We start from the raw sequence: 12,223 nt of genomic DNA, 5'->3' as shown, positions 1-12,223 counted from the left end.
ACAGCTTGATAGCTCATTCATTTTTGAGCTCTGAGTAAGTCCACTGTAGGAATGTACCACAGCTTGTTTATCCATCCACCTACTGAAAGATACCTTGGTGTTTTCCAAGTTTTGACAATTTATGGATAAAGCTGCTATAAACATCCATGTTCAGGTTATTGTGTGGCTATACATTTCAACTCATTTGAGTAAATTTGCTAGATCCTTTGGTAAGAGTATGTTTAGTTCAGTTTTGTATAAAACTGTCAAACTACCTTCCAAAGAGGCTGTACTGTTTTGCATTGCCGCCAGTAGTGAATGAGATTTCCTAATGCTCCACATCCCTGCAAGCATTTGGTGTTATTGTTTTGGATTTTGGTGCTCCTAATGAGTCTACAGTAGCATCCCATTGTTGTTTTTACTTGCAGCTCCCTAATATTTGATATCGAGCATCTTTTCATATGCATTTGCTGTTTATCTTCTTTGATGAAGTGTCAGCTCAGTTCTTTCAATAGTTTTTTCTTTTTTTCTTCAATAAACTGATCTATCAACCTTTTGTGAACCATTTTTAAATTGGGTTCTGTTTTCTCAGTTTTAATAGTTATTTGTATATTTTGGATAATAGCCCTCTATCAGATTTGTCATTAGCAAATATTTTCTAGCAGTCAATGGCTTCTCTCCTTTTTTAAAAAAAAAATTTTTGTAGAGACAGTCTCACTATGTTGCCCAGGCTGGTCTCAAACTCCTGGTCTCAAGCAATCCTCCCACTTCAGCCTCCCAAAGTACTGAGACTATAGGCATGAGCCACTCACTGCACCTGGCCTTCCTCATTCTCTTGACAGTATCTTTCACTGGGCAGAAGTTTTTTTTTGAGACGGAGTCTCACTGTGTCTCCCAGGCTGGAGTGCAGTGGCGTGATCTCGGCTCACTGCAAGCTCCGCCTCCCGGGTTCACGCCATTCTCCCGCCTCAGCCTCCCAAGTAGCTGGGACTACAGGCGCCCGCCACCGTGCCCGGCTAATTTTTTGTATTTTTAGTAGAGACGGGGTTTCACCATGTTAGCCAGGATAGTCTCGATCTCCTGACCTCGTGATCCACCCGCCTCGGCCTCCCAAAGTGCTGGGATTACAGGCTTGAGCCACCGCGCCCGGCCCAGAAGTTTTTAATTTTGAAGAATTCTAGCTTCTTTCTTTCATGGATTGTTTTGGTGTTGTATCTAAAAAGTCATAAGCCCAAGGTCATCTAGATTTTCTCTTAGATCATCTTCTAGGACTTTTACGGTTTTGTCTTTTACATTTTGGACTACGGTCCTTCCACTTTCTCCCCCCTTTCTGAAGGGTGAAGATTCATTTTTTTTCACATGAATGCTCAGCTCTTCTAGCACTATTTGTTGAAAAGACTTTTCTCTATTGTATTGCCTTTGCTCCTTTGTCAAACATCAGTTGACTGCATCTGTGTGGGTCTATTTCTGCACTTTCCATTCTGTTCTGTTGATTTAGTTGTCTATTCTTTCACCAATACTGTATTGTCTTCATTACTGTAGCTTTACAGTAAATCTTGAAGTCAGGTAGTATCAGTCTTCCAATTTTCAATGTTGTATTAGCTATTCTGGGTTTTTTAGGTGTTTTTTTGCCTCTGGAGATATCCCCAAAATCATTTGCTGAGATTTTGATTGGGTATACTAAATGCATCTCAATTTAACAAGACCATAAACTGCACAGAATCTATAGTTATGTTGGAAAGAATTGACACGACATTATTGAGTCTTCCTATCTACAATATGAACATGGAATATTTCTCAATTTACCTATTCCCTTTTTTCTTTTTTCCGAGACGGAGTCTTGCTCTGTGGCCAAGGCTGGAGTGTGTGACCTCGGCTCACTGCACCCTCCGCCTTCTGGGTTCAATCAGTTCTCCTGCCTCAGCCTCCCGAGTAGCTGGGACTACAGGCGCCACAACCACGCCCAGCTAGTTTTTTTGTATTTTAGTAGAGACGGGGTTTTACCGTGTTAGCCAGGGTGGTCTCAATCTCCTGACCTCGTGATCCGCCTGCCCGCCTCGGCCTCCCAGTGCTGGGATTACAGGCGTGAACCACCGCACCTGGCCCCTTTATTTCTTTCATCAGGGTTTTGTAGTAATCCTCATATAGATCCTGTACATATTTTGTCAGATTTATAACTATTTCATATATTAGGGTGCAAATGTAAATTGTATTGTGTTTTTTTGTACAAATAGCCCCAGGCTTATGATAGTTTGACTTACAATTTTGCCTTTACAATGTTGTGAAAGCAAGGGGCACTTAGAAGAAGAAACTGTACTTCAAATTTTTTAATTCTCCCAGGCCAGCAATATGTGGTATACTTTCTTGCAATGCAGGGCAGCAGCAGTGAGCCATTCTGTTTTTCACTTTCAGTATAGTAATCAATACATTATATAAGATATTAATACTTTATTATAAAATATGCCTTGTGTTTAAATGATTTTGCCCAACTAAGGCTAACATAAGTGCTCTGAGCAGGTTTAAGGTAGACTAGGCTAAGCTATGATGTGTGGTAGGTTAGGTGTACTAAACACATTTCAGTTTAACAGTATATTTTCAATTCACGATGAGTTTATAAGGATGTAACCCCAACATAATTTGAGGAACATCTGTACTGGCTTTTCACTCTCTGTATGGTATCCTTTGAGATTCAAAATTTTAAAATTTTGATGGTGTCCAACTTACCTGTTTTTATCATTTGTCGCTTGTGCTATTAGTATCATATGAAAAACCACTGTCAGATCCAAGGTCATGAAGATTTTACACATCTTATCGTAAGAGTTTTATCCTTTTTCCTCTTAAATTTATGAATTTAATTCATTTCAAGTTAATTTTGATACGTGATGTAAGATAGGGAGGGACCCAACTTCCTTCTTTTGTTTGTAGGTATCAAGTTGACAGAGTCCCAGTTGTTGAAACAACTATTCTTTCCATACTGAATGGTCTAGGCACATTTGTTGAAAAGTTAGTTGAAAATAGACATGTTTATTTCTGGGCTCTCAATTTTATTCCATTGATCTATATGTTCATCCTTATGATAGTACCACTATCTTGATTACTGCAGCTTTGTAGTAAGTTTTGAAATCATAAAATGAGTCCTTCAATTTTGTTTTTGTTTTTTGTTTGTTTTGAGACAGAATTTTCACTCTTGTTGCCCAGGATGGAGTGCAATGGCGCAATTTCGGCTCACTGAAACCTCCACCTCCCAGGTTCAAGCAATTCCCCTGTCTCAGCCTCCCAAGTAGCTGGGATTATAGGCATGCACCACCATGCCCGGCTGATTTTGTAATTTTAGTAGAGACAGGGTTTCACCATGTTGGTCAGGCTGGTCTCCAACTCCTGACCTCAGGTAATCCACCCACCTCGGCCTCCTGAAGTGCTGGGATTACAGACATGAGCCACCGCACCCGGCCATAATTTTGTTATTTTTTAAGAGTGTTTTGACTACTATGGATTCCTGAAATTTCCATATGAACTTAGTTCACCTTGTTAATTAAATGGGTATCCTTCAAACTGCAATTTGCAAACTTTAATAACTTTAATCAGTACCTTTTTTCCGGATATGAAGTTACATTTAAATACTAGATTCATTTGCTGCTCTCTCTCCCAGTTTGTGTTAATGTTACAGTAAATCTATCAGACATCATAATTGCTTTATACAGTTAATATTCACTTAGGTTTATTCATGTATTTATTACTTGTTTTGCTCTGCAGTCCTTTCTGTGTTTCTGACATGTAAAATCACTTTTATTCTACCCTTTGGGGCTTTCTTTCATGAGGCTCTGCTGGTGGCAATTTCTCATATTCTACACTCTTACTGAAAGATATTTTTGCAAGGCCTACAACTATAAGTTGATAGTTATTTTCCCTTGCAAATTAAAGCTATCATTCTATTGTCTATTGGCTATCACTGTTGGGAAACTAGCTATCAGCTGTCTAATGATTCTTCTTTCTTGAAAGTAATCTGTCTTGGGCCGGGCGCGGTGGCTCACGCCTGTAATCCCAGCACTTTGGGAGGCCGAGACTGGCGGATCATGAGGTCAGGAGATCGAGACCATCCTGGCTAACATGGTGAAACCCCATCTCTACTAAAAATACAAAAAATTAGCCGGGCATGGTGGTGGGCGCCTGTAGTCCCAGCTACACGTGAGGCTGAGGCAGAAGAATGGCATGAACCCGGGAGGCAGAGTTTGCAGTGAGCCAAGATCGCACCACTGTACTCCAGCCTAGGCAACAGAGCAAGACTCTGTCTCAAAAAAAATAAAGAAGAAAGTAATCTGTCTTTTTTTTCTGGCTAAACTCTGACACCTCTCCTTAGTTCTGCAGAGGTCCTAATTGCCTCTTATAATAATGACTTGGCCCCATTCTCTCTACCCTTTCACTCTGGAACTCTGACTAAATGTGTATTTTACACCTTCTCCATTATCCTATATTCCAAGTTTCTTGCTTACCTTTTTTAAAAAAAATAAAAATAAAAAGCTTTATAACAAAATCTACTAGATGTTAAGTTACAAAATTTGATTTAAAACTTATCAACCGATAGGAAAGACTGTGTAGAAAATCATTCTGTACCCTCTTTTCATATATTCTATTTCTTTGCTACTCTGGAAATTTCTGAATAAATTCTTGTGAACAGTCTTCCAAATGACTAATTCTCCAATTCTGTCTAATCTGTTGTTAATCCCTTCAATTGATTTAGCTCTTAATTTTAATCATAATTGTTTTTATTTCCAGAAGTTCTATGGTTATTCTTTAGGATTTCTTCTTTTCTATACATATTTTTATTTCCTTAAACATAGTAAGCCTAGCTACTGCATATTTTGTTTAATAATCTGACTATCTAAACTATTTTAAGGGGCCAGTCATGGTGGCTCACACCTGTAATCCCAGCACTTTGGGAAGCCGAGGTAAGCAGATCACTTGAGGTCAGGAGTTCGACACCAACCTGGCCAAAATGGTGAAACCCTGTCTCTACAAAAAATATAAAAATTTAGCTGGATGTGATGGCACACGCCTGTAATCCCAGCTAGTTGGGAGGCTGAGGCAGGAGAATCACTTGAACCTAGCAGGCAGAGGTTGCAGTGAGCTAAGATGGTATCACTGCACTCCAGCCTGGGCGATGGAGCGAGACTCCATTTCAAAAAAAAACTATTTTAAGGTATGTTTCTGCTGCCTGTTACTTTCTGCTCATTCTCACATGCAAGATCTCACTTTCTTGTTAGATTATTCACTTTATGTGCTGCTAACTTTCCTTGCAATATAATGTGAATAAAGGAGGTCTAGAATAAAGGTGAATATTTTCACACAAAAAAAAATATCTTTATTTTCATATGCTAGGTGTCTGGGAAACAAAAAGACCGCAATCACATTAAATTTACAACTAGTGCTTCCTTTAGTCACCCACAGAGTGTGAACTTGGGTTTCATGAATACAACTTCTAGCCCAATTTTTTCCTCCCTATTCTGCTCAGCACAACCAGAAAACATTCTTTTTTTTTTTTTTTTGAGACAGAGTCTTGTTCTGTCACCAGGCTGGAATGCATTGACGTGATCTCTGCTCACCGCAACCTCTGCCTCCCGGGTTCAAGTGATTCTCCTGTCTTCAGCCTCCCGAGTAGCTGGGACTACAGGCACGCGCCACCATGCCCAGCTAATTTTTGTATTTTTAGTAGAGGTGGGGTTTCACACCATATTGGCCAGGGTGATCTCGATCTCCTGACCTTGTGATCCACCCACATCAGCTTCCCAAAGTGCTGGGATTACAGGTGTGAGTCACTGTGCCAGTCAGAAAAATATTCTTTATAGAGTCCCTTAGGGGAGTAGGTAGGAAGCAAGTTTAGTTCTTTCACTGTAAGTGTATTCTTTAGGGTACCTTTTTTTCCCATAGATTTTTGGGGAACAGGTGGTATTTGGTTACATGAGTAAGTTCTTCAGTGGTGATCTGTGAGATCTTGGTGCACTTTTGGGTACCAATTAAATGGGAAAAGGAATCCTATGGGAATCCACAATTTTGGCTGGTCCCTGAGTTTATGGTTTTTACCCCTGTTTGGGTAGCTTCTACAAAGGGTCCTAAGGGTAAAAGTAAGTTTCAGTACTTCACTTCTGTATAGTTTTATCCTGATAATAACGTACCTAACATATCTTCAAATATTTTAAGCAGATATTTTCTTACCTATAAGCCTATTCATTTCAGTAGTCTTCAGCAGTAAATATATGCCAAAAACAGAATAAAGCCTTTACTCACTCTTTGGTCCAGTTCAACATAGCTTCTGGATCCACTAAAACTCTTATTGCAGAGGTCGAAAATCAGTACTAAACTGCCCTATCAATTTGGCATACTTTTCATTCCTATCTAATTCAACCTGTAAAGTTGCTGACACACCTGATTATTCTCTTAGGGCCAGCTTTTGACTTTCACAACAACACACTTTCCTACACAACGGCTATATAATCATTCCTCAAGGCTCAGATGAGATGGGTCTTCTCAATTCTATATTTCCTCTGCCACCTGTTTGTCTTAGCCTACCAATTCATCTTCTATATGGATAGCCTCTTAACTGGATTTCTTCTGCCCATTTTTGTCCCTGTACAATCCATTCTGTGCCAAAACAACCAGAGTGATCTATTAAAAATAAAAATTAGGGCCGGGCGCGGTGGCTCAAGCCTGTAATCCCAGCACTTTGGGAGGCCGAGACGGGCGGATCACGAGGTCAGGAGATCGAGACCATCCTGGCTAACACGGTGAAACCCCGTCTCTACTAAAAAACACAAAAATCTAGCCGGGCGAGGTGGCGGGCACCTGTAGTCCCAGCTACTCGGGAGGCTGAGGCAGGAGAATGGCGTGAACCCGGGAGGCGGAGCTTGCAGTGAGCTGAGATCCGGCCACTGCACTCCAGCCTGGGCCACAGAGCGAGACTCCGCCTCAAAAAAAAATAAAAAATAAAAAAATAAAAAAATAAAAAATAAATAAAAATTAGATGTTACACTGCCTTTGCAAAACCTAAAGTACTGCATTTGAACTTTAGATAAATTCCACATTATTTAACATGGCGCATAAATGATATGACTCCTGCCTATTCATCTATAATTAACCTTTTATATAATACCGTAGGCAAATTGACCTTTTTTCCATTTCCTCAAATACGCCAAATTCTTTCCTGCCACATATCCTTGACATTTACTGTTCCCTCTTTCTGGAATACCGTTTCCCTACTCTTTGCTTGGTTATATGTCCTACTTCCACTTCAGATTTCACTATTACTGACTTTCTCAGAGGCCTTCCCTGACTACTCAAAGAAAACAGCATCCTATTTTTTTCTTTTAGAATATGTATTATAATTTGTGATTAAGTACTTCTTGTGGGTTTATGTCTGTTCCCCCAATTATCTGTAGGTTCTAGGTATGTAGAAACCCTATTTGTTATCTTCTCACTCTGTGCCCAGTTTCTAGCAGTGCCTGGCACATAGTAAGCATTCAATGAGCATATGTTAAATGACTGATTTCTCTCCCTTTAAGCAGACCCACAGGAAAAGTATAAGTCTAATGAGGAACTACATGTAGACCACAGAATCAGAACCAAAGAGAATGAGTTAAATGACAGGAATGTAAGAATCAAGTCAAAGTAAGATATATTTGCAATTATAATGGTTAAAGTTATATAGCCAAGATTACTTTCTGTTAATATTTAATGAATAAGATCAGCACATGCCTCAAGAACTCAATACATGGCTTTTAATTATTGTTGTCTATAATTTAAGGAAATAATCATCTACAAATGGCATGTTTCTCAAGTTGGCTTACAAATTTTGTTACTACTTGGAAGACTGAAAACATTTTCCCACAGAACCAATATTACACACAATGGTTGGGTTCCTTTGGTTAGTGCATAATGTTTACTCCATAATTTATTTACGCACTTTAACAAACATGAATTGAATATTTATTTGTGCCAGAAACCATTCTAGCACTAGAGATACAATAGTAATGAACAAAATAGACAAAAAATCCTATTGTCATTGGTATTACATCCATGGTTTTTCTCCAAGAGAATAAAAGTAAGTAAAATATATAGAATTATAGATAATGATATATGCTATGGTGAAAAACAAAGCTGGGTAAAGGGATCGAGAATGGGGGAAGAATAATTTTAACTGATTATTAGTAAAATGTACTAGAATCTCTGTTCTAAAAGGACTTAAGATAGGTATTACTTACAGAAACTAAGTATTACAAATAAAATAGCAATGCTTACACTAGGAAAGACTTTCAATTGAGAAGCATTATAAAAACACACTTCCTTTCCCACAGCAGTAGGACAGGCAGAGAACTACTCAGGCTCTAAGTCACATAACAAGCTATCATAGCCTGAGGCAGGTTCTCCAAGAAGGCAGTGGTTACAGAAGGCTAAAAGCAGTACTGGGGATTCCAGGAAGAAAAGAAATGAGGAGCCAAGAAGGCTAGGACACTTCTTGCTGATGATATGAAGCCCCATCAACAGGCAGTCCCCTCTACCCAGCCACTAGTTGGCTAGCTTTTCTTCCTACAACTTTAACTATTTCCAACCAAGATCAGTTTCCTATTTGGCATATAATGTTTCCCTTATTATACCCTATCCTGAAAACAAATATTTAACTATTGGGACTTTTCTGATAAACTTAATGGCAGAAAAAGATCCCTTTTTATCCCCATATCTTTGCCATTATAATTAATATTGAAGGAATGTAGATACCTAGTAAACTATTCTGGTTCTCTATTTTACCTTAATAACTAGGATAGAGACCAGGATCTGAGGTGAAATGCAAGAAGATAAAACAAATTAGAACAAGGTTGTAAAAAGTAACCCTAGCACCACAGTAATGACTAGACCAAGAGAGACAATCATCCAGTTTAGTCATTTATAGTTTGTCCACAACCATTTCCACTATCTTAGATCATTGACCATAGACTAAGTGGGGAAAACAGAAAAGGGGAAGAAGAGTGCTCTCTAAAGCCACTGGCTCATACAGCTGTGGTGATAGCCAGGTAAGTAAATTAAGTATAAGTATATAAATCAAGCCTGTCCCCACAGCAAGTTGTTTTTATTCTTTCATATGAGAAAGGGCGTTCTTAGTATATTCACCTAAAAAAAAAAAAAAAAAAAAAAAAAAGCAAGGGTTTAAGTCAGTGAGTGCTAATTTTCTTTTGTAATTACAGTATTCATCACGCTGTTACTTTCATAAAATAAAATGATTCCTCAGGTAGTAATTATCAGGTATATTTCCAGGAATTTTAAGTTAAATACAATGTATTTATATTCAACATTTCATAAAATAGAGCCTCAAGTTTAAGAAAATATAAACAGCAACATACAATCAAAACAAAGCATCAGTAGAAAGATGTTGGCCAGAAACAATTACCTTTATGGCTGTATGTTTGTTTTCATCTTCTTCCATCCATAGATCCTGTTCATAATAATATAAGCCATCATTGATAACTTTAGCAAGTTCAGATGTGATTTTTGCCCGAGACATGTGGTTGCCTGTTCGATCTCCTCCGGGATGTTTTTTCACATAAGGTGGTGTCTGAGTTACAATCAAAATCTTGTTTAAGTCTTGGTCATCAATTTCATAATCTGAATCATTATCAGACCAATCAGTAAATGTGTTTTTTCGTCCTATTTGTTCAATCTCTTCATCAAACAAAAAATCAAGTTCTTCTTGTTCTGGTTCTTCTGAAGAACATAGCTGATTTAATGACCCTTCAGGGACAGACACTGATTCCTGAAGGAAGAAATTGGTAATTTATATAAAAAACTTTCTATCACTTTTAAATTAAATGTCATAAAACAGTGTTGCAAGTAAGTAATATCAAGCTTTTATGCTCAATTACTAGTTTAACAGCCAAACTGTAAAAGAAAATCAAGTTAGTATTATTTTGGCCCAGTAAATTTAAGACTAAAGAAAAACACAAAGTTGAATAAAGAAAGGATTACATTAAAGACTCTTTTAGAGTTGGAATAGTCTTAATCATCAACTACATTGCAATGACTCATCTTACTGATGAAAACAAACGCCCAGAGATATGAAAGTATTTGCCTATGATTTCATAATTATAAACAGAACCAATTATCTGGGTGTGGTTGTAGATTCCTATAATCCCAGCTACTCAGGAGGCTGAGGCAGGAGAATCATTTGAACCTGGGAGGCAGGAAGGTTGCAGTGAGCCCAGATCGCACCATTGCACGCGAGCCTGGGCGATAAGAGTGAAACTCTGTCTCAAAAGATAAATAAATAAACAGACAGACAGATAGAATCAAGGTCTTCTGATTTTCAGAGTCAATGGTCTTCCCTATTCCAAACCTTTTTACCTCACAATGATAATAACATAGTTTCCTAGCTAATCCCTCTACTCTATCCTCATCCCCATTCTACATGGCCCAATTTTCATGTCAAATTCACGCTAATATTCAGCAAATGTTAAAATGTCTACTCCTCAGGCCGGGTGCCGTGGCTCACGCCTGTAATCCCAGCACTTTGGGAGGCCGAGGAGGGTAGATCACAAGGTCAGGAGTTCAAGACCAGCCTGGCCAACATGGTGAAACCCTGTCTCTACTAAAAATACAAAAATTAGCCAGGCGTGATGGCACGCACCTGTAGTCCCAGATACTCGGAAGGCTGAGGCAGGAGAATTGCATGAACCTGGGAGCCAGAGGTTGCAGTGAGTCAAGATCACGCCACTGGACTCCAGCCTGGGCGACAGAGCAAGACCCTGTCTCAAAAAAAAAAAAAAAAAAAAAAAAAAAGACAAATTGTCCACCCCTATATAGAACTTAAAACAGCTAGGCCAGGTGCAGTGGCTCACACCTGTAATCCCAACATTTTGGGAGGCCAAGGTGGGCAGATTGCCTGAGGCCAGGAGTTTGATACAAGCCTGGCCAAGACCCCCGTCTCTACTAAAAATGCAAAAATTACCCAGGTATGGTGGCGTGCACCTGTAGTCCTAGCTACTCAGGAGGCTGAGACAGGCTGAGACAGGAGAATCACTTGAACCCCAGAAGCAGAGGCTGCAGTGAGCTGAGATCGTGCCACTGTACTCACAGCCTGGGTGACAGAGCAACACTCCATCTCAAAAAAAAAACTTAAAACAGTTGTTGGTTTACATTAAAAGTCTAAGCTTTTAGATCCTAGATCGTCTAATATATAAACTAGTCTAAAACTCCCAACAGCAGGAAGTAGTTTCTCCTTGGTGTTACCTTCATTGGTCATCCTCTGGCCTATTTTACCCTTCAGTTCATGCTAACTTCCTATGTCTAGGAAAAAGACAATTCCTCCCTTTCAAAACTCCCAATAACGTAGATCCATATTCATTTAGTCAGTTGATAATTATCTGAGTGCTCCCTCTGAGCCAGGCACTGTTCTAGACAGGGACAGACAGCAATAAATTTAACGACAACTATGCCCTGATGGAGCTAACAATCTAGTAAACAGAAGGCTGCCCAAGATGTTTTTACTAAAAAAAGACAAGTTGTAAAACACTGTGAATATATATATTTTAAAAACATTGATGATGTATTTTAAACTATATACATTGCTTTTCACATTTGCAAGTACATAATAAAAGTCTAAGACAATAAACACCAAACTGTTCAATTTGTTTTTGTAATTTCTAAGGAAAAGACCATTATTAAGAGATGAGGAGTTGAAGATGACTTAAGTTTGCATGCTTATTTGCAGTAGTAATACACAGTGCAAAGAATAAAAGCAATAAATGCACATCAATACTGAAAACACGTATTACTATTAGAAGATCAAAGACTTTTACGACTTTCTGGAGAGCAGAAAATAAATGGGATTGTATTGATAATAAACAAAAGTAGAGAAAACAGCAACCTAGAACTCATACAAAGGTTAAAAGGGAAGCAAGAGCCATTGATAACGCCAGAGTTCTAGAAAGTTTTGAGATGGCAGTTAGAAGGAGTAGGAATGGACTACTGGATGGTAATCAAAATAGGTATTTGGAAAACCAACTATAGAATACAGCTAAAACAGTCAATCCAATCCCTTTATCTCAGAATATAAAACTATATAAAGATCGCTCCCAACTAAAAGCCCGAGAATTACTTTCTAAACAAAATAAGATTTCACAAGAGAGGGCTCATGTTTTGGGTACTGGGGCTGAAGTTGAACACATCCTAGTATTATTTTGAACCTCTAAAATAGAGTTGGGGG

General features: G+C 38.6%; 1 protein-coding gene across 2 annotated transcripts in view; it reads right to left on the bottom strand.

The window, feature by feature from the left end:
- Positions 1–12,223, bottom strand: part of LARP1B (La ribonucleoprotein domain family member 1B) — a 158,606-nt gene that overhangs the window by 86,966 nt on the left and 59,417 nt on the right. Inside the window, exon 11 of one of the 2 annotated variants that reach the window (XM_025386738.1) lies at positions 9,413–9,775. In XM_025386738.1, the coding sequence (XP_025242523.1) occupies positions 9,413–9,775 (363 nt within the window). Of the gene's footprint in view, positions 1–9,249; positions 9,776–12,223 lie in introns of those variants that run through there. The other variant, XM_025386739.1, reaches the window with a different exon arrangement.

This window comes from Theropithecus gelada, chromosome 5 (genome assembly GCF_003255815.1).
Source record: "Theropithecus gelada isolate Dixy chromosome 5, Tgel_1.0, whole genome shotgun sequence".
Lineage (NCBI taxonomy): Eukaryota > Metazoa > Chordata > Mammalia > Primates > Cercopithecidae > Theropithecus > Theropithecus gelada.
Note: the sequence above shows the minus strand (reverse complement) of the source record. Positions and strands in the feature narration are given on the sequence as shown.